Source organism: Somniosus microcephalus, chromosome 1 (genome assembly GCF_052327205.1).
Source record: "Somniosus microcephalus isolate GS21.2 chromosome 1, FLI_Smic_1.0, whole genome shotgun sequence".
NCBI classification, from domain to species: Eukaryota; Metazoa; Chordata; class Chondrichthyes; order Squaliformes; family Somniosidae; genus Somniosus; species Somniosus microcephalus.
This window is the reverse complement of record NC_140987.1, coordinates 26,044,024-26,066,359: the sequence shown is the minus strand read 5'-3', so window position 1 is coordinate 26,066,359 and position 22,336 is coordinate 26,044,024. Positions and strand designations below refer to the sequence as shown.

At 50.8% G+C, this 22,336-nt stretch overlaps 1 protein-coding gene across 3 annotated transcripts in view; it reads right to left on the bottom strand.

Annotated features, from left to right (window-relative positions):
- The window catches only part of palld (palladin, cytoskeletal associated protein), a 610,835-nt gene that overhangs the window by 290,150 nt on the left and 298,349 nt on the right, over positions 1-22,336 (bottom strand). For all 3 annotated transcript variants that reach the window (XM_085975529.1, XM_085975522.1, XM_085975536.1), the window contains exon 3: positions 4,309-4,484. In XM_085975529.1, the coding sequence (XP_085831655.1) occupies positions 4,309-4,484 (176 nt within the window). The remainder of the gene's footprint in view (positions 1-4,308; positions 4,485-22,336) is intronic.

The window sequence follows — 22,336 nt, the reverse complement described above, 5'->3', positions numbered from 1 at the left end:
CCACTCTCTCCTCATACGACAGTCCTGCCATCCCAGGAATCAGTCTGGTGAACCTTTGCTGCACGCCCTCTATGGCAAGTATATCCTGACGTAAGAAAACTACAAGGCACTTGGCCTGAGTATTAAACAAGGCTTTAATCAACTGTTTTTCAACATGGAGATCTAGTTGTGTCCTTCACTAGTTCCTGTTAAAGAATGTCCTGCGCAAGCTGGGCCCGTGCCCATGTATTTATGCTCTCCCTGGACAGCGCCACCAGCAGGCTGCCCAGTATTATTACATAAGTCATTTTCACATGAATGACAAGATTCATGTCATATCCTTTCTTAGGTAAGGAGCCCAAAACTGCACATAGTACTCCAAGTGTGGTCTTACCAAGGCCCTGTATAACTGTAGTAAGACATCTTTGCTCCTGTACTCAGAAGTAAATCTAAATGGCGAGGGGGGAAGTGACAAGTACAGCATTGGTTCTCGAAGTTTCTGTATGCAAGTCAGGTCCCAGGTCCGGGCATCCTCTGTAGGTCCTGATACAGGTCCGAGGACTCTCTGTAAGTCCTATTGCTCATCTACGTGCAGCCCCTCAGCGACATCATCTGAAAACACAGCGTCCGTTTCCACATGTTTTCCTCCAACTAAATATTGGGAAGACCGATGCCAGTGACTTCAGTCCCCGCCACGAACCCCGTTCCCAACCACCGGCTCCATCCCTTTCCCTGCAAACTGTCTGAGGCGAACCAGACTGTTCGCAACCTTGGGGCTGTATTTGACCCTGAGCTGAGCTTCCGACCACAACTCTCTCCCTCATAAAGCTGTTGAGGCTTTGACGATTTCAAAACTGAGATTGATAGATTTTTGTTGGGCAAGGGTATTAAGAGTTATGGACTCAAGGCAGGTAAATGGAGTTAAGATACACATCATGTCATTGAATGGCAGAACAGGCTCGAGGGACCGAATGACCCATTCCTGATCCTATGTTCCTACAGAAATACAAATAACTTTTGGGCATTTAAAAAAAAAAATCGTTTGTGGGATGTGGGCATCGCTGGCAAGGCCAGCATTTATTGCCCATCCCTAATTGCCCTTGAGAAGGCGGTGGTGAGCCACCTTCTTGAACCACTGCAGTCCGTGTGGTGAAGGTACTCCCACAGTGCTGTCAGGGAGGGAGTTCCAGGATTTTGACCCAGCGACGATGAAGGATCGGCCAATATACTTCCAAGTCAGGATGGTGTGTGACTTGGAGGGGAACTTGGAGGTGCTGGTGTTCCCATGCGCCTGCTGCCCTTGTCCTTCTAGGTGGTAGAGGTCGCGGGTTTGGGAGGTGCTGCCAATGAAGCCTTGGCGAGTTGCTGCAGTGCATCTTGTAGATGGTACACACTGCAGCCACGGTGCGCCGGTGGTGGAGGGAATGAATGTTTCAGGTGGGGGATGGGGTGCCAATCAAACGGGCTGCATTGTCCTGGATGGTGTCGAGCTTCTTGAGTGTTGTTGGAACTGCAACTCATCCAAGCAAATGGAGAGTATTACATCACACTCCTTACTTGTGCCTTGTAGATGGTGGAAAGGCTTTAGGGAGTCCTAATATCTCCTTATGCGGCTTGGTGTAAAATTTTGTTTGATAATCGCTCCTGTGCAGCGCCTTGGGAGTTTTACTACGTTAAAGGTGCTATATAAATGCACGTTGTTGTAGTAAGTTAACAAAGAGAGAATCGCAGAAACCTGATGATGTCGCATAATGCCCTCAACCCCCCTCCCCCCACCCCACCCACTCACCCTTCCACCCCTTTTGGCACCCTAGTATGGGAATCTGTGGTGTATGCAAAACAACTGATCACGACATGTGAAACATACACAAAGAAAAGCCATCCTTTGATCAGTTGGGACAGGTACTGGAGGTGGTGGCAGCAGCTGTGAAACCACATGTTAGCGTGCATCACCACCCTGAGGAGGAGAGAGTGACTTGTTACCTCCACATTATAATTCAATCTGTCAAAGTGTATCGAGACAGTGTCTGAGGTAAACCCAAGATTATGGGAACCACATCGCAAGTTGAAAGGTTGGACAGCACAACTGCTTTTGATTCAGCACAGACCTGTCTGCATAGTTCACGGTGACGCTATGACTAATGGAGTTTGATGACTGTAAACAAATGCGTGCAGAGAATCCTTTAATAGTGTTACTGTATGCACTAGGGACTAGAAATTTAGGTCACTCTTTGAAAGGATTAAAGAAAGAAAGACGTGCATTTCTATAGCGCCTTTCACAACCTCAGGATGTCTCAAAGCGCTTTACAGCCAATGAAGTACTTTTTTGAAGTGCAGTCACTGTTGTAATGTGGGAAACGCGGCAGCCAATTTGCGCACAGCAAGCTCCCACAAACAGCAATGTGATAATGACCAGATAATCTGTTTTTGTTATGTTGGTTGAGGGATGAATATTGGCCAGGACACCGAGGATAACTCCCCTGCTCTTCTTCGAAATAGTGGTCGTGGGACCTTTTACGTCCACCTGAGAGAGCAGACAGGGCCTCGGTTTAACGTCTCATCTGAAAGACGGCACCTCCGACAGTGCAGTGCTCCCTCAGCACTGCACTGGAGTGTCAGCTTAGCTTTATGTGCTGAAGTCCCTGGAGTGGGACTTGAACCCACGACCTTCTGCCCCACAGGTGAGAGTGCTGCCCACTGAGCCACAGCTGATGATTAAAAGAAAGGTGGGGGGGAGGGGACATTTTACATGCGAGTCTTTGTGATGAATAGCCCGGTAGCTCACTCTGAGGACTGCACTCATCTGCTTCCGGCCTAGTCCTACTCCCCTCTCACCGACTTCAGCTGTCCCACTCCCCTTGTCTCAGGCTGGGTATTCTGCGGTGAGTGGCTCACCTCGTGACTCCGCAAAGCCTCTCCACCACCAACAAACCAAGCGTGTGATGGAATCCTGGATGAGTGCAGCTGCAAAAACACTCATGAAGCTCGACACCATCCAGGATAAAGCATTCCACTTGATCGGCACCCCCATCCACGCCCTCCACCACCGGCGCACCGTGGCTGCAGTGTGTGCCGGCCACAGGATGCACTGCGGCAATCCACCAAGGCTTCTTCGGCAGCACCTCCCAAACCCGTGACCTCTTCCACCTAGAAGGACAAGGGCAGCAGGCGCATGGGAACACCACCACCTCCACGTTCCCCTCCAAGTTACATACTATCCTGACTTGGAAGTATATCGCCGTTCCTTCATCGTCGCTGGGTCAAAGTCCTGGAACTCCCTCCCTAACAGCACTGTGGGAGTACCTTCACCACATGGACTGCAGCGGTTCAAGAAGGCGGCTCACCACCACCTTCTCAAGGGCAACTAGGGATGGGCAATAAATGCTGGCCTTGCTACTTCCCTTCTCCCAGGCCACTAGTCTCCTCTCTATACACAGCAGTGGAATGATCAGTGCATATTAAAATCAAATTTTGTGCTCACCACAGAGCAGCGGTTACCAGAGTCTCCACCTCTCTACCTCACTCTCCTCCTATAAGATGCTCCTTAAATCCTTTCTCTTTGACCAAGCTTTTGATCACCTGTCCTAATACAGGAAACTTTTTTTTATCCGGCACGGACGGGACCGACGTGGTGCCGGTTCATCAAAAATTCCGGATAACCGAACGCTATAGTAAAAGATACGGAGCTGAGAGCTCCGTATAAAGCAACAAACCCTGTTGCTTAGCAACAGCTTCAGAACAATGGCCACAAGTTGCAAGTGTCTCTGTAGCTTAGCAACAGCTGCAGCCACACCCTTGCACAGCAGCAAATGGAGGAAGGCAAGTCATAAAAGTTACCTGAACCTACTCCTGAATTTTGCCGGTTAACTGAGATTTCCGGTTACTTCGGTGCCGGTAAATCGAAAGTTTCCTGTATCTCCTTATGTGGTTCGGTGTCAGATTTTGTTTGGTCATCGCTCCTGTGAAGCACCTTGGGACACATCTTACTATGTTAAAGGCGCTATATAAATGCAAGTTGCTGTCATTTTGTTGTTGCATCCTCTGCATTACTGCGTGTCAGTATTCCTGACCTCTCCAGGAGCCAGGGATTTACAAAGAGCTGCCAATCTGCTAAAAAGCGACCCTCAACAATCGGCCTCCAGGATGGAGGCCACCATGGGACAACTTGTGCCGAGTGGAAGACGCGAGCGGGTGGCCTCAAAGGGGAAGGCCACCTCAAGCACTGCACCACCCGGGCCACCGCCTGTCAGACCCCAGGCTGCCCGTGAGCGGTGCCACAAAGGAGGGCAGTCAATCGTTACTTTGACAAAATAAACCTTGTCCACCTACCTTCAATATAGACCTCAGCGGATGTGGTGTCCAATCCAAAGCGGTTGGTGGCTGTACAGGTGTATCGACCCGTGTCGTCCTCGAAAGCTTCGGCAATAGTTAAAGTGTAGAGATCACCATCCTGGAATATCTGGACGTCTGGGGAGTTTTCCAGCTCTTTCCCCTCACAGAACCATCTGTGGATTTAGCCGAATAGAAATAGAGGTTTTTATTTCGCTCTCTTTTTTTTTGGATACCTGCAGCCAAAGGAAGACTTTGACAGGTGACTTTGAAGCAAAACCGACACCGTGTCCGAGTTTAGACAGCTTGCTGAAAGGGCAAGGAGCAGCCTCGACTGCTTCAGTCGACAACCTTCATGATGCCAGGTGCAAATTCCAGCAAGATAAAAATTCCAGTCTTACACCTGTCCTTCTTAACTTGGCAGAGCCCGACTGTATGCTCCTGAAGCCACGCCCTTCTGCATATCAACGACATGCAAATGTCCTTTATGTTAATGAGGGCTGAGCTGTGTAACTAAAGTCAACTCATCTGGCCGGTTCCTTCGTGGCAATTAAAATGAGGGCGGCTGATTCTTATTGAGGTTACAGCGCAGGAAGAAAGGGGCGATTAGATAATAGGCATACCAAAGTACAGGATTAAGCAATACTATTAGTTGCCAAATAGGTGAAACTAGGAGCTAATGCCAGGGTTTAACGCTCTACGATTGCAATAGTCCACATTGTCTCATGGGGAGGGGTTGCTCAGCCAGTTGTCTGAGCGCATTTTGAAACCCAACCCAAAACAAGGGAGAACTCCGCATCAGAAGTTTTCCTTTGTCTGAGAGCTCTGTAACCTCCTCCAGCCCTACAACCCTCCGAGATCTCTGCGCTCCTTCAATTCTGGCCTCTTGAGCATCCCCGATTTCAATCGCTCCGCCATTGGCGGCCGTGCCTTCAGCTGCCTGGGCCCTCAGCTCTGGAATTCCCACTCTAAACCTCTCCGCCTCTCGCGACCTCTCTCTCCTCGTTTAAGACGCTCCTTAAAACCTACCTCTTTGACCAAGCGTTTGATCATCTGCCCTAATATGCGGCTCGGTGTCCAATCTTTGTCTGATTATGCTCCTGTGAAGCACCTTGGAGCGTTTTACTACATTAAAGGCGATATAGTTGTTGTTGTTGATATAGAAACATAGAAACATAGAAGCCGGAGTAGGCCATTCGGCCCTTCGAGCCTGCTCCGCCATTCAACGAGATCATGGCTGATCATCCAAACCCTAGCACCCGGTCCCTACACCGACAGCCATCCCACCCAAGCCCTATCCCCGTAACCCCGTAACCCCACGTATTTAATCCCCCCTAACACTAAGGGCCAATTTTTTATCATGGCCAATCAACCTAACCCGCACATCTTTGGACTGTGGGAGGAAACCGGAGCACCCGGAGGAAACCCACGCAAACACGGGGAGAATGTACAAACTCCACACAGACAGTCACCCAAGGCCGGATTTGAACCCGGGTCCCTGGCGCTGTGAGGCAACAGATATGGAGCATGAGCTCTCGTCCCACCTGCCTAAGTTCAGAGAAGGTGGACCCAGGTTAGCAAGAGCCAAAGTTTAGGACCCTGCCAGTGTGCACAGGCTTATTGCTGGAGTTCGACCTGCTGCTAGTCCACTAGAACCCACCTTATCGGTTGGAATGGAGTGCGGCGTATGAAGGATCGAGCCCTCCTCCCCCAGCGAAAGATCAACCCCTCCAAGTCTGATCAATCATAAAGTCATACAAATTACAGCACAGGCCATTCAGCCCATTACACTTTGCGCCAGTGCTAGCTCTTCCGTTGGGACTACCAACTCTAATCCCGTTCCTCTGCAGCTTTTTAAAAAATGCATCCACTTTCCCCTTAAATGCTATTAAAGCCTCTGTCTCAATAGGCATTTGTGGTACAGCAAGGAGCCAAGACGGGCTGCATTTGTGCTCCAGAGACTTGAGCACATAATCTAGACGGACACTCCCAGTGCAGTGCTGAGGGAGTGCTGCACTGTCGGAGGTGCCGTCTTTTTCGGGTGAGACGTTAAACCGAGGCCCCATCTGCCCTCTCGGGTGGAGGTAAAGGATCCCACGGCTACTATTTCGAAGAAGGACAGGGGAGTTCTCCCCGGTGTCCTGGGCCAAAATTTATCCCCTAACCAACATCACTAAAAACAGGTGATCTGGTCATTCTCACATTGCTGTTTGTGGGAGCTTACTGTGCGCAATTTGGCTGCCACGTTTCCTACATTACAACAGTGACTACACTCCAAAAATACTTTGTTGGCTGTAAAGCGCTTTGGGACATCCTGAGGTCGTGAAAGGCGCTATAGAAATGCAAGTTCTTTCTTATGATCTATCATCAATATCACCCTGGCGTTTGCATTTTTAAGAGGGCCGTCATAAGTGATCCAAACCGGCCATCTCTGGGGAACAACGGGGCGAGGGATATATTTTCACCAGAAGTATGGAACGAAGGGACATTCTTCAGCTCTGTGTTCTCCAGGGTTGTTTCATGTTATGCAGCAGTGAATAGCTGACTAAGCCTGATGGAAGATGTACATGCATTTTTTTTATATTAAAAAGAACAAAGATTATTCATTATTCCCGTGGTAAATCTTTTCTTGTGTGAGCTGACTGTTTCGCTCCAAGACCACCAAATCCTACTTAAGTTGTTCATTTTGGGGCATCCTCAAAGATCATGGCATAAAGGCTGCCAGTTAAAGTTTGTATTAACTACAAAAGGATGTGTCCTTGACAACAGGTAAACACCTTTCAGGGTCACGGCCGGGCAACAATGCCCTCCTTTAGATTCCTTTTGTCCAATTGAATTTTTTTAATGATTTTTTTTTCCCACTAATTCTATGTGAAGCAATTCACAAGGAAGGAGTGATACGTCAGCTCAGGCTCAGTTGGGCTTTACACAGCGAGTTGTTGCGATCCGGAACGCGCTGCCTGAAAGGGCGGTGGAAGCAGATTCAATAGTAACTTTCAAAAGGTATTTGGATAAATCCTTGGGGGAAAAAAAAACCAAATTGCAGGGCTATGGGGAAAGAACATAGGAAATAGGAGCAGGAGTCAGCCCATTGGTCCCCTCGAGCCTGCTCCGCCATTCAATAAGATCATGGCTGATCTTCGACCTCAACTCCACTTTCCTGCACTATCTCCATAGCCCTTGATTCCCTTAATATCCATCAATCTATCGATCTCAGCCTTGAATATATTCATCGACTGAGCCTGCACAGCCCTCTGGGGTAGAGAATTCCAAAGAGCAGGGGGGAGTGAGACTAATTGGATCGCTCTTTCAAAGAGCTGGCACAGGCACGATGGGCTGAATGGCCTCCTTCTGTGCTGTAAGATTCTAGGGGGAGAAATTCAGGATAGCCCCGTTTGGGGTGCTAACTTCGCCGAGGCGCTAAAAGTAGCGCCCCGGAAAAATTAGCGCCCCCACGCCGGAAATTGGTCGGTTTCGCCCCAAAGGGAAGCACGGCGCTACTGGAGACGCCCCGCCTCCCTCTTGGGGCGCTGCGAGTGAATATCGTGGCGCTACGCGCTGCGGCACGTCACACTGCAGTATTGCAGGCCTTCCTCCCCTTCTTAAAGGGGAGGGGCCTTGTGCAGCGCGATCTGGGGCCCAGCTGGGCCCCTGGGGATCGGGAGTGCCGGCCAAAGAGCCCGGCACCCAAGAGAAGTGCCGGGTTCTTGTAGTGCAGCCGGCACTCCACGGGGGGGGGGGGGGGGTTCAGGAGGCCAGGGACGGGAGCGCAGGCAGGTGCTGGCAGGCGGCCAACAAAAATGGCCGCCCCGCACCGCGCCTTTAATTTGCGCCTCCCCGGCTGCAGGTACGCCACCCTGACCCTGTCGGACATAGCGTCCGGCGGTAAATCAGGGGGCGCTCCCGAAGATCGCGGCCGGGGTGTGAGTGGGACGCTGCACACACCGATGACGTCATCGCCAGTGGCGCAGCGCTAATGGGTTAGCGCCACCACTAACCTCCCGCTGAATTTTGCGGGAGGCGTGGGCAGTGCCGCGCCCGGGCGCGAGTTGGTTTGCGCCCCACTTAGCGCCCTCTTAAGGCACTAACGGGTGGCGCAACCAACTGAATTTTTCCCCCAAGGATTCTAAGCTCATAATGGTGTTGGCGTAGAAATGCTACCATTTAGATGGTACAGTGTTGTTAGACCAGATGTCTGATTTACCCACTCAGCGTCATTGGCACCCCCTCACCTTGATAAGCACAAAAATGCATTACCGCGAAGGAAAGTCGTAAAAATGTCAGCTGTTTTATGTGCCTGCTCCAATGAAGACATCTGAGGGGATTGAAATTCCTCTTCTAATGAAAAGCAGGAGAATGCCTGCCCGTTTCTATAATTAGCGCCTCGCGAACAAAACTGCGTTCTCAGAAATCGAAGCTGTGTGTTCCTGCAACTCCATTAGCCGCTCATTAATCGGAAAGAAAAAACAGACATTGTCCCGTTTTTAATTAGCAGAGGAATTCCATGGCCACCTGCTTGCATGGAAGTGCTGTGGCCCAGGGTTGCCAACTCTTTGCAGGATTGGCCTGGAGTCTCCCCAAAGGAATGAAAGATTAATCTCCGGGAGGCTGCACCCGGGCGAAAGATCATCGGGGCAACATGGGCCTGAATTTGGGGTCGGAGGCAGATGCCTCCAAACCGCAATAAAACTACGAACCTACCTGATGGCCCTGGATCCACGGAGACTCGTGTGCTGCTGGGCCTCTACGGGTAGGGCTGCGTCAGCGCCCACATATCGTCCGAGAGGCTGTTCTTTACGTGCGAGTGTGGACAGTGAGTGCCGGAAGACTATTCATAGGAAGCAGGCGTGAGAGGCTATTCGGCCTCTTGAGCCTGTTCCGCCATCCGATTAGATCAGGGCTGATCTGTATCTCAACTCCATTCAATCGCATTACTACAAATCTGAACTTGTCCTCGTCTTATGTTCACACCCACGCGCACACACCCACATGCACGCACACTCGCACACACAGACACAATAGGAGTGAGGGGCAGGAACTCTGAGGCATTTTGCCACTAAGGCACCAAGGCCCATTTCACCCCCAGGCCAGTAGGGTCGTTGTCAACTCTCCAGGATTGTCCCGGAGTCTCCAGGAATTATAGATTAATCTCCAGGATGCTGCCGTGAGCAATCCCGGTGAGAAAAATCATAGGGGCATTAAAATAATGGTGTGCTTTTTTTTTACATTTTCTTTGATCACTTTTATTTGTTAGTCAGAGAAATAGGGAAGATGGGGGAGAAAAAGTGGCTGTCTGACTGGGCGGGGCAGTTGGAGGTGGGAGGTCATGTGATGCAACCTCCAGGAATATTTCCAACCAGCGTTGGCGACCCTGGGACTGATACCTGGGACGGCAGGAATGACGCATGAGGAGAGATTGGGTCGATTGGGCTTATACTCACTGGAGTTTAGAAGAATGAGAGGGGATCTCATTGAAACTTATAAAATTCTGACAGGACTGGACAGACTAGATGCAGGAAGGCTGTTCCCGATGGCGGGGGAGTCCAGAACCAGGGGTCACAGTCTAAGGATAAGGGGTAGGCCATTTAGGACTGAGATGAGGAGGAATTTCTTCACCCAGAGAGTGGTGAACCTGTGGAATTCTCTACCACAGAAGGCAGTTGAGGCCAATTCATTAAATATATTCAAGAAGGAGTTAGATATATTTCTTAAGGCTAAAGGGATCAAGGGGTATGGGGAGAAAGCAGGGACAGGGTGTGGTAAACCACTTTTATCGTTACACTATAGTTATCACTGTTGTATTGTTATCACCGTTATCACTGTTGTATCACGATACGAGGTCGTCTCTTGTCGCGCTGTTATACCTGGGCTGACCACCTCCGACTCCGCCCATGGCTCCACCTACCTGCCCAGGTATAAAGGTAGTCGACTGGCTGGTATTCCTCCTTGTTGGACCCGATCACCCACGAGGGTGGGCTCTGTTATTTAGTCAATAAAAACCTTTAGTTACGTTCCTAACTCGTCGCTTTTTATTGGACGAATTGATAGGTATATCAATTTTATTGACTAAATTTTAAAGATGTCTACTACTGGCCAGCCAGAAGCCCTCCCAGAAGCACAGCCACACCAGCCGGCTTGGCTGCAAGCCCTCAAACCACCGTACCTGGATCTAAACCCACAGGCAGCAAACGCAGCCCTCAACTTCAAACACTGGCTGGACTGCTTCGAATCCTACCTGGAAGAATCCGGCGCCCCGCAGAGATCCAAACTAAGACTTCTGAACGCCCAAGCGAGCCCGAGAGTATACGCACTCATACAGGACACGACTACGTACGAGGCCGCTATCAACCTACTGAAACAGCAGTACCGCAGCCCGGTAAATTACATGTACACCAGGCACCTCCTAAGATCCCGCCCGCAACAGCCAGGAGAGTCTGTAGCTGAATTTTTACGGGCGCTAAGAGCACTCGGCAGGAACTGTGACTTTAAAGCGGCGACGGCTGTTGAAAATACGGAAGATAATATCCGCGATGCCTTTGTGAAAGGCCTACGGTCCGACTACTCACGGCAAAGACTGCTTGAAGCTAAAGACCTCGACCTGGACAAAGCTGAAGCCCTCGCTCTCTCCCTGGAGGTGGCCCATCAGGACCAGGAGGCGTTTTCCAGGTACTGCTCGCGACCCTGGGACTCGGGCCCGACCCCTACCGCAATACCCTTCGCAGCGCCGCCCCCGGGACCTACCTCAGCGTCGGCGTCCTGGACCCGACCGGGCCCGCCACCCCCGGTACCGGCTCCGACATCGGGCACCCGCGATCGGGCCGCCGGCTGCTTCTTTTGCGGCCAGGAGAAGCACCCGAGGTCGCGCTGCCCAGCCAGGAACTCTACCTGCACAACCTGCAGGAAGAAAGGCCATTTCTCTAAGGCCTGCAGGAGCGGATCTTCAGAGGCCAGCAGTGCCTCATGCGAACTGTGGGGGCGGCCATCTTCTTTCACGGCAACTGAGGCCAGTATCCCCACACGTGAGTCATGGGGGCGGCCATCTTTGATCAAGGCAACCGACCCCAATAGTGCCTCATGTGAGTTATGGGGGCAGCCATCTTCTCCGCCATTTTGTCCTACCTCGTGGGAGACGCCATTTTACCCACCACGCCCGACTGCCACCGGGCCCCCGGACCCGACGACCGCCTCGCCCGCAGACGACAACGACTCGCTTACCTACACGCTAGCCTCCGTCACTCTGGATCAAGCCCGCCCACACCACCTGTCCAAGTCGATGATGGACATCAAAGTAAACGGCCACGCCACGACCTGCCTGTTCGACAGCGGAAGCACGGAGAGCTTCATCCACCCAGACACGGTGAGCCACTACTCCCTCCCTGTCCTGCCAACGCGCAACCGAATCTCGATGGCATCGAGGTCCCACGCCACGGACATTAGCGGCTACTGTGCTGTGACCTTGTCGGTTAAGGGTACAGAGTATAAAAACTTTAAACTCCTCGTCCTCCCCCAGCTCTGCGCTGCCGTCCTACTAGGGCTGGACTTCCAATCCCACCTCCAAAGTGTAACCCTAGCATACGGTGGACCCCTCCCCCCACTCACAGTCGACAACCAGCGAAGGTTAAACCGCCCACCGCGTACCACCTGCAGCCTATCCACCCTCAAGGTGCCGCCACCTTCCCTGTTCGCTAACCTCACCCCCGACTGCAAACCCGTCGCTACCAAGAGCAGGCGGTACAGCGCTGGGGACAGAGCTTTCATTAGCTCTGAGGTGCAGCGTCTCCTGAAGGAGGGCATCATCGAGGGGAGCAACAGCCCCTGGCGTGCCCAGGTCGTGGTCGTTAAGACCGGCGATAAAAATCGCCTGGTCATCGACTACAGCCAGACCATAAACAGATACACCCAGCTGGACGCATACCCCCTTCCCCGCATATCTGACATGGTCAATCAGATTGCACAATACCGCGTATTCTCGACCATCGACCTTAAGTCGGCCTACCACCAACTCCCTATCCACCCCGAGGACCGCCAGTACACCGCCTTCGAGGCGAATGGGCGCCTATACCACTTCCTTAGGGTCCCCTTCGGTGTCACCAACGGGGTCTCGGTCTTCCAGAGGGAGATGGACCGGATGGTTGACCAGAACGGACTGCAGGCCACATTCCCCTACCTAGATAACGTCACCATCTGCGGCCGCGGCCGGCAGGACCACGACGTGAATCTGGAGAAATTCCTCCGTACAGCCCAACGGCTGAACCTCACCTACAATAAGGAGAAATGTGTGTTTAACACCTCGCGCCTTGCCATCCTTGGCTGTGTAGTAGAGAACGGACTCATCGGCCCCGACCCCGAAAGAATGCGCCCCCTCATGGAGCTACCCCTCCCCCACTGCCCTAAGGCACTTAAGAGAACCCTGGGGCTCTTCGCCTACTATGCCCAATGGGTGCCCAATTATGCGGACAAAGCCAGACCCCTCATGAAGTCCACATCCTTCCCCCTTACGGAGGAAGCGTGCGCAGCCTTCTCCCTCATTAAGGGAGACATTGCCAAGGCCACTATGCACGCAGTGGATGAGTCCATCCCCTTCCAAGTCGAGAGCGATGCATCCGACTTCGCCCTAGCCGCCACCCTTAACCAGGAGGGGAGACCGGTGGCCTTCTTCTCAAGGACCCTACAGGGCCCTGAGATCCGACACTCGTCGGTCGAGAAGGAGGCCCAGGCGATTGTGGAGGCGGTACGACGCTGGAGGCACTACCTGGCAGGCAAACGATTTACCCTCCTTACCGACCAACGTTCGGTCGCTTTTATGTTTAATAACAAGCTGAGGGGCAAAATCAAGAATGACAAGATCTTGAGGTGGAGAATCGAGCTCTCCACCTACGATTATGATATCTTGTACCGGCCAGGTAAGCTGAACGAACCCCCCGATGCTCTGTCACGAATTACATGCGCCAGCGCGCAAAGTGATAGACTTCAGACCCTCCACAACGACCTCTGCCACCCCGGGGTCACCAGACTTTACCACTTCATTAAGGCCCGCAACCTGCCCTACTCCATCGAGGAGGTCAGGACCATAACCAGGAACTGCCAGACCTGCGCCGAGTGCAAACCGCACTTCTTTAGGCCGGACAGAGCAAGCCTGATCAAGGCCACCCGCCCCTTCGAGCGCCTGAGCATCGACTTTAAGGGGCCCCTCCCGTCCTCTGACCGTAATGTGTACTTCCTCAACATTGTTGATGAGTACTCTCGTTTCCCCTTTGCCTTCCCCTGCCCAGACATGACCAGTACCACGGTCATTAAATGCCTGAACGACCTCTTCGCCTTGTTCGGGTTCCCAAACTATATACATAGTGACCGGGGCTCCTCTTTCATGAGCGAGGAACTCCGTCAGTTCCTACTAGCGAGAGGTATTGCAGCAAGTAGGACCACCAGCTACAACCCCCAAGGGAACGGCCAGGTGGAAAGAGAGAACGCGACGGTATGGAAGGCCGTCCTCTTAGCCTTAAAGTCTAAGGGCCTCCCAACCTCCCGCTGGCAGGAAGTCCTCCCGACAGCGCTGCACTCCATCCGGTCACTACTTTGCACTGCCGTTAACGCCACCCCCCATGAACGAATGTTTGTTTTCCCCAGGAAGTCGACTACGGGAACCACTCTACCAACCTGGCTGACCTCTCCGGGGCCCGTCTTGCTGCGAAAGCACGTGAGGGCCCATAAAACAGACCCCCTGGTCGAAAGGGTGAACCTCCTGCACGCCAACCCCCAGTACGCCTACGTGGCTTACCCAGACGGGCGGGAGGACACTGTCTCCTTACGAGACCTCGCACCCTCGGGCACTCCGGAGACACCACCTTTACCCCCCCCCACCACCCCCCCAATTCCAGCCCAGGTAGACGGCATGCCGGAACCCCACGAGCCTTCGCCGACCACGCAGACACCAGCACTAACACCGGATAATGCAGCACCGCCGCTGCAACGATCGGAGAGGCTTACGAGGCCTCCGGACAGACTGACATACCAGAACTGGTAGTACACTTCACCCCGCCGGACTCAAATCTAAACAAGGGGTGAATGTGGTAAACCACTTTTATCGTTACACTATAGTTATCATTGTTGTATTGTTATCACCGTTATCACTGTTGTATCACGATACGAGGTCGCCTCTTGTCGCGCTGTTATACCTGGGCTGACCACCTCCGACTCCGCCCATGGCTCCACCTACCTGCCCAGGTATAAAGGTAGTCGACTGGCTGGTATTCCTCCTTGTTGGACCCGATCACCCACGAGGGTGGGCTCTGTTATTTAGTCAATAAAAACCTTTAGTTACGTTCCTAACTCGTCGCTTTTTATTGGACGAATTGATAGGTATATCACAGGGTACTGAGTTTGGATGGTCAGCCATGATCTCATTGAATGGCGGAACAGACTCGAGGGACCGAATGGCCTACTCCTGCTCCTATCTTCTATGTTTCTATGAACTTAGTTGCGGCCTATTAGGTTGTATTTTGAGGAGACTGGAGGGGAAGGGACAAGTTCTCTATCTATTCTGACTCCCCTTGTTTTTATTTCGCTGCCACTTGGGTTGGGCAGGTGGGCAGGTTTGCTTCCGGCCTCCCGTATCTTTCCAACCCATGCTCAATCAAGGTTGCCAGCTCTGGCCGGACGTATTCCTGGAGGGTCTTTTGTGGCAGGACCTCCCGCCTCCAACTGCCCAGCCCCGCCCTGCCCCCACACTCTCGCCATTGGTCGCCCGACATGTCCATCCACGCGGCTGGTCGGATAGTGAAAAGGACTCTGCGTTACCCGACTGGAGGATTCTTGACTGTCAGTCAAACAGCCATTTTTCCCCCATCACCAACATTTTTGTAACTCACAAATGAAAACATTCAACGAAGTGCCCTGGAGATTATTCTTCAACATAGAAACATAGAAACATAGAAGATAGGAGCAGGAGTAGGCCATTCGGCCCCTTGAGCCTGTTCTGCCATTCAATGAGATCATGGCTGATCATCCAAATTCAGTACCCTGTCCCTGCTTTCTCCCCATATCCCCTGATCCCTTTAGCCTTAAGAAATATATCTAACTCCTTCTTGAATATATTTAATGAATTGGCCTCAACCGCCCTCTGTGGTAGAGAATTCCACAGGTTCACCACTCTCTGGGTGAAGAAATTCCTCCTCATCTCTGTCCTAAATGGCCTACCCCTTATCCTTAGACTGTAACCCCTGGTTCTGGACTCCCCGATCATCGGGAACATCCTTCCTGCATCTAGTCTGTGTAGGATTCGCAAAATCCAGAAAATACAGTCTAGATTGGTAAAACCCCTGAAATGGCCACATTGTGAGAACACAAGATGGAGTTGGCAGTTCTCATGGCTCAGTTCAAAAGGACACACCAGCAGTATCTTACAGCAGCCTGAGTCATCACCGATTAGAAGATTCCAGAACTTACTGCTATTGATATGATAATATGGTTACAGCAGTAACGAACTCGTAAACAAAAGTAATTGCACCTGGAGGTCCGCTAATTGCTAGCAAAACGCAAACCCATCTCTGAAATCGCTGAGCACAGAAAAAAAACCATTATCTGTACCAAACTCAGAGGGACACAGGACAGGTCCCATCAGTTTCATTTACAAGACATTAAAATAAAGTACTTGCTTTTGTCAAAGCAGCCTGCCCATTACCTTGACAAAAGAAAACCCCTGATTTGGCGCCGAGATAAGGGCAAGGAAACAGTATAACTGTTGAGGGAAAAGCGACAGCAAGACCTTTTCATTCAGTGAGATTCAGACAGATCCATCACAGATTCACACAGACACGAGGTCAAGGACAGAGCGAGGAGGACCCACAAGATTGTGCAGGAGAGCAGATTCAGAAGTTCAGTCCAGATCCAAGACCATCAGGAGTTCGAAGGCCGAGTGGAGAGGAGACGGCTCGAGGAGTTCGGAGGACTTTCAAGATTGTGCAGGAGAGCGGGTTCAGGAGCCGGTCCCATGAGGAAGATCGGAGATCCCGGACATCACAGGAGTACCAAGATCAAGGACGGTTTTAAAACTCTGGTGAGCATAAAGGCCCAACTCTACCTAGCTGACCTAGTTGAGGTATATTTTAGCAACGGGAGGGTTTGTAACATTAAGGGTTTTGTAATTCAGGAGTGTGATTTATCCCTCGATGTGCCCGTGCGCTTTTCCCACCCCCGTTTTAGTATACCGCTGATTAAGAATTGTTGTATGATTTAAGATAGTCAAAGTTATTCTTTGTGTGTTAAATTTTAGTTCCCATTGGGAGACGTGCTAATGATTTTTGTCTAAATTGATTCTTGCATTCTCTGTGTTTATTCTCCTTGAAAATAAAGATATTTCTGATTTAAAACTCACCTTGTCTCACCTGATCCATTTGTCTTCCGAGTCACAAGTTGGGCCACACATCAAGGTTGTCTGGCAATAAGCCCAGTGTCTAGAACCGGTGAGGGGGGAGCGCTTCGGAACCGCTCACGAGCAGTGTGAAATCAAAACCGATCTAGCACACCATAAGCTCGTTAAAACGACCCCTTACATCTGTCTAGTCCTGTTAGAATTTTCTAAGTTTCAATGAGATCCCCTCTCATTCTTCTAAACTCCAGCAAGTACAAGCCCAATCGACCCAATCTCTCCTCATACGTCATTCCTGCCATCCCAGGTATCAGTCTGGTGAATCTTCACTGCACTCCCTCCATGGCAAGAACATCCTTCTTCAGATAACTCCAGGACATTCCTGAAAGGTTGGCAACCCTAATCTCAAGAAAGGCTTCAGGATCTGTACTGGATCTCATCTTCCTCCTTCGCCCTCCGGAGTCTGAACATTGAATTCAGTGACCTTGAACCGTGGGTGACTCCACTTCAAGAAGTACTTCATTGGCTGTAAAGCGCTTTGAGACATCCAGTGGTCGTGAAAGGCGCTATAGAAATGCAAGTCTTTCTTTTCTTTAGGTGCCTCTCCCCTAATTCACTTCCCACTCTGTTACCTTCCATTCTGGTGCTGTTTTACTCATGCCATTTCCCACCCTTTGTCAGCTTTTTAAAGCAATCGGTTCCCAAGTTATTAAACCCATTCTCAGATCCCCTTTGTTCTAAAGTATTCATTTTTTTGGGGGATGTGGGCGTCACAGGCAAGGCTGGCATTTATTGCCCGTCCCCAGTTGCCCTCGAGAAGGTGGTGGTGAGCTGCCTTCTTCTCGAACCGCCGCAGCCCGTGCGGTGAAGGTGCTCCCATGGTGCTGTTGGGGGGGAAGTTCCAGGATTTTGACCCAGCGACGATGAAGGAATGGCGATATGGCCCTGATGTTTATGGGCCACGAGCAGGATGGGCCTCTGGAGTGCAGGTTAGTTGCCTACCCACCCCCCGCCCTACGATTCGGCCAATTTGGAAGGGGGTTGGGAATCAGGTTTCCCATTTTAAAGATTTTAAACCCCCACCCCCCTCCCGCCCACCTGTCCTGGGGTGTTCAAATTCCCTTGTATGTGTCCAAGTCGGGATAGTGTGTGACTTGGAGTGGATGGCAACATTCACCTGTTGTCCTCTCCACTCCCTCCCCTGTTTTGTTTAGTCTGAGAGAGGGCCTCAGTTACCTTCCCTTTCCAGTTATGACAAAGGGGGTGTGCCTGCCTGTCTTTTCCCCTCAGATGCTGACACACCTGCTGTGTATTTTATACATAGAATTACATAGAATGTACAGCACAGAAACAGGCCATTCGGCCCAACTGTTGGTCCATGCCAGGATATTAAAGGAATCAAGTGATATGGGGATAGTGCAGGAAAGTGGAGATGAGGTAAAAGATCAGCCATGATCTTATTGAATGGCGGAGCAGGCTCGAGGGACCAAATGGCCGACTCCTGCTCCTATTTCTTATGTTCTTATGTTTATCCTCCACATGAGCTTCCTCCCGGCCCCTCTTCATCTCACACCATCAACATACCCTTCTATTCCTTTCTCCCTCATATGTTTATCTAGCGTCCCCTTAAAGGCACCTGTGCTATTCGCCTCAACTACAGGAAACTCTTTATTATCCGGCACCGACGGGACCGGCGTGGTGCCGGTTTATCAAAATGTCCGGATTACAGAGAGATATAGTTAAAAGGTACGAGAGCCCCGTACACAGCAACAAATCCAGGCTTCCCTGTTGCTTAGCAACATGTGCAGGAACTCCGGCCACAGACCAAGCGTCCCTGTTGCTTAGCAACAAGTGCACCAACCCCAGTTACACAGCCACGGATCCAGGAACTGCCACTAATATGAAGTAAAACTTACCTGAACCTACTCCTGAATTTTGCCGGTTAACAGAGATTTCCGGTTATTTAGGTGCCGGTTAAATGAGAGTTTCCTGTACTCCCTGTGGTCGTGGGTTCCACATCCTAACCACCATTTTATGTTTCATTCCTCATTATTGAAGATTCTCCAAACTCCAGGGTATCTTCAGTCCTTGCAGGAAGGTTTCCTCTGTGCGATTCAGGCATCAAACTCATTCTTTACGGAGCGGGGGTGGGGGGGGGGGGCGGGTCGGTGGGGGCGGAGGGGCGGATTACTATTTTTATTATATATCAGGTGCAGACAAAATCTTTCAAGAGGAAATCATTTCTAAAACAGTCTGCTGCTCCACCGTTTAAAAAATGTCAGTAACAGTATTAAAAAGGCCATATTGTTCTGCATTCCCCACGCCACCTGGTTCAGTGACTAATCCCTCTACCTTTAGCCTGCAGGTGATAAGAGATTACAGCTTTAAAGATGGTAATAGAATAGAGACCAAGAGAAGATTTTGTACAAAGGAGGTGTTTAAGGACCCGTAAATCACAACAGGTGGTCTCACCATAGACTGTCGCGGTGTGATTGACTCATCAAGAATGTTGACCACATCCCTTTTATCTAGTGATTAGATTCCAGTTATGATAATTAACCTCCACTCCACCTTCCCAAAGCCATAGGAGAGGCAGATCCAGGACATAGTTACATAGCTACATAGAGCCTACAGCACAGAAACAGGCCATTCGGCCCAACTGGTTCATGCCGGTGTTTATGCCCCACAAGAGCCTCCTCCCACCCCTCTTCATCTCACGCAATCAACATATCCTTCTATTCCTTTCGCCCTCATGTGTTTATCTCGCTTCCCCTTAGATGTATCTGTGCTATTTGCCTCAACCACTCCCTGTGGTAGCGAGGTCCACATTCTCACCACTCTCTGGGTACAGAAGTTTCTCCTGAATTCAGCAGGCCAGGCAGCGTCCGTGGAGAGAGAAACAGGGTTAACGTTTCAGGTCTGGGACCCTTCATCAGAACTGGAAAAAGCTGGAGATGTAACAGATATTAAGCAGGTGCAGAGACAGGGGTGTGGGGGGGTGGAGGTTAGGAGGGGAGGAAGGAATTGAAGAACATCCTGTACTTTTGTAAGAGGCAGGAAAGATAAAATGTTGCAAATGGGAATGGCAAAAATCATACTGCATGAAAAACGGGGGCAGGGATTATTATCTGAAATTGTTGAGCTCCATGTTGAGTCCGGCAGGCTGCAAAGTGCCCAATCGAAAGATGAGGTCAACAATTTCAGATAATTATCCCTGCCCCCATTCTTCATGCAGTATGATTTTTGCCATTCCCATTTGCAACATTTTATCTTTCCTGCTTACAAAAGTACAGGATATTCTTTCTATTCCTTCCTCCCCTCCTAGCCCCGCGCCCCCTGTCTCTGCTCCTGCTTAATATCTGTTACATCTCCAGCTTTTTCCAGTTCCGACGAAGGGTCCCAGACCTGAAACGTTAACTCGGTTTCTCTCTCCACGGATGCTGCCTGACCTGCTGAGTATTTCCAGCGTTTTCTGTTGTTAATTCAGATTTCCAGCATCCGCAGCATTTTGCTATTGTATTTCTCCTGAATTCCTATTGGGTTTATTGGTGACTGTTTTTTATTTACGGCCCCTAGTTTTCATCTCCCCGACAAGTGGAAACATCTTAAATAACAACAGAAAACGCTGGAAATACTCAGCGGGTCAGAGCAGCATCCGTGGAGAGCGAAACAGAGTTAACGTTTCAGGTCTGGGACCTTCACCTCTGGTCTTGGGCCATCCTCTGCCCTCTAAACACCAATACTGGATAAAACACCTGAAATAGTCACAAACCAAGGGTGGGAGGGAGTCAACGCATAATGAAGAGTGTTAAATAATACAATGCTAAAAGTGTCAAGTACGTGTTTTAGTACGACAGCAAAATACCGCAGATGCTGGAAATCCGAAATAACAACAGAAAACGCTGGAAAAACTCAGCAGGCCAGGCAGCATCCATGGAGAGAGAAACAGAGTTAATGTTTCAGGTCAAAGACCCTCTGACGAAAGGTCTTCGACCTGAAACGTTAACTCTGTTTCTCTCTCCACGGATGCTGCCCGGCTTATGTGTTTTAGTACAGTCGGCAATTAAATTTGGAACAAGAACAGTATTTGTAGAAGCCGCAGCCAATTCTTTCACTGCATTAAGGAACCGCACAGGAAAGTCAACATCAATTCCCAGCACGGTCCCTGACGTTAACAGCCTGGTTCGCTTTAACAGGACATTTTGAGAGTCTCTGCTACCGAGAGACGGGCAGAGTCGGCTGTCATCTATAGTGGGCCCGTTCGTGCCAACGTGACTTGCCCGCTCTATCCGGTGGCCCGTGTGACCAAAAAATGACCGTGTGAAGTAGTGGAGGCATGAAAGAGCTCAGAACAATTCTCACCCGCACACATACAGAGAGGGCGCTTCAGAAGCCTGCAATGACGATCGACGAATCGGTCAACTTTGCTGAGAACATAAGAATCAGGAGCAGGAGTAGGCCATTCATAGAAACATAGAAGATAGGAGCAGGAGTAGGCCATTCGGCCCTTCGAGCCTGCTCCGCCATTCAACGAGGTCATGGCTGATCATCCAAACCCTAGCACCCGGTCCCTACACTGACAGCCATCCCACCCAAGCCCTATCCCCGTAACCCCATGTATTTAATCCCCCCTAACACTAAGAGCCAATTTTTATCATGGCCAATCAACCTAACCCGCACATCTTTGGACTGTGGGAGGAAACCAGAGCACCTGGAGGAAACCCACGCAAACACGGGGAGAATGTGCAAACTCCACACAGACAGTCACCCGAGGCCGGATTTGAACCCGGGTCCCTGGCGCTGTGAGGCAACAGTGCTAACCACTATGCCACCGTGCTGCCCCTCGAGCCTGCTCCGCCATTCAATGAGATCATGGCTGATCTTCCACCTCAACTCCATTCACCGGCCCTATCGCCATATCCCTTGAGATTAAAGCCCTGGAACTGGCTGCTGTCTGTAGGAGGGCTTCACAGGAGAGTCATCAGACAAAATGTTGGCACTGAACAACATAAGGTGATATTAGGGCAGATGATCAAAAGCTTGGTCAAAGAGGGAGGTTTAAAGGAGCGCCTTAAAGAAGCAGAGAGAGAGAGGCGGAGAGGTTTAGGGAGGGAATTTCGGAGCTTAGGGCCCTCGGCAGCTGAAGTCACGTCCGCCAATGGTGGAGCGAAGAGAATGGGGAATTTGGCGGATGGTTCGAGAGGGGCTGGCAACACATCACCAAGTGCCCACCCTTCACGAATGAGCCTAGACGGGGGGGGGGTCCCGATGATCCGCCGGGTGAGTTCTGCCGGACTCCAACCCGGACTCAACGCAATGTGTTCCAGAGGCTCACTCCTCTCTGGGAAAACAAGCAACACCCAATATCCGGTGCAGCAAGCCACTCCCTTCCACAGACCATGGGCGCCTACTTGATCCATTTAATTCCAAGGATGAAAATTCTGCAGCATTTCCTCTTGATCCTCAAAATGGCTTGAGACTGGACAGGCTGGGGTTGTTTTCCTTAGCGCAGAGAAGGCTGAGGGGGGGACCTGATTGAGGTGTACAAAATTATGAGTGGCATAGATAGGGTAGATAGAAAGGAACTTTCCCCCTTAGTAGAGGGGTCAATAAAAGGTGGCAAAAAAGGCATATGGGATACTTGCCTTCATTAGCCGAGGC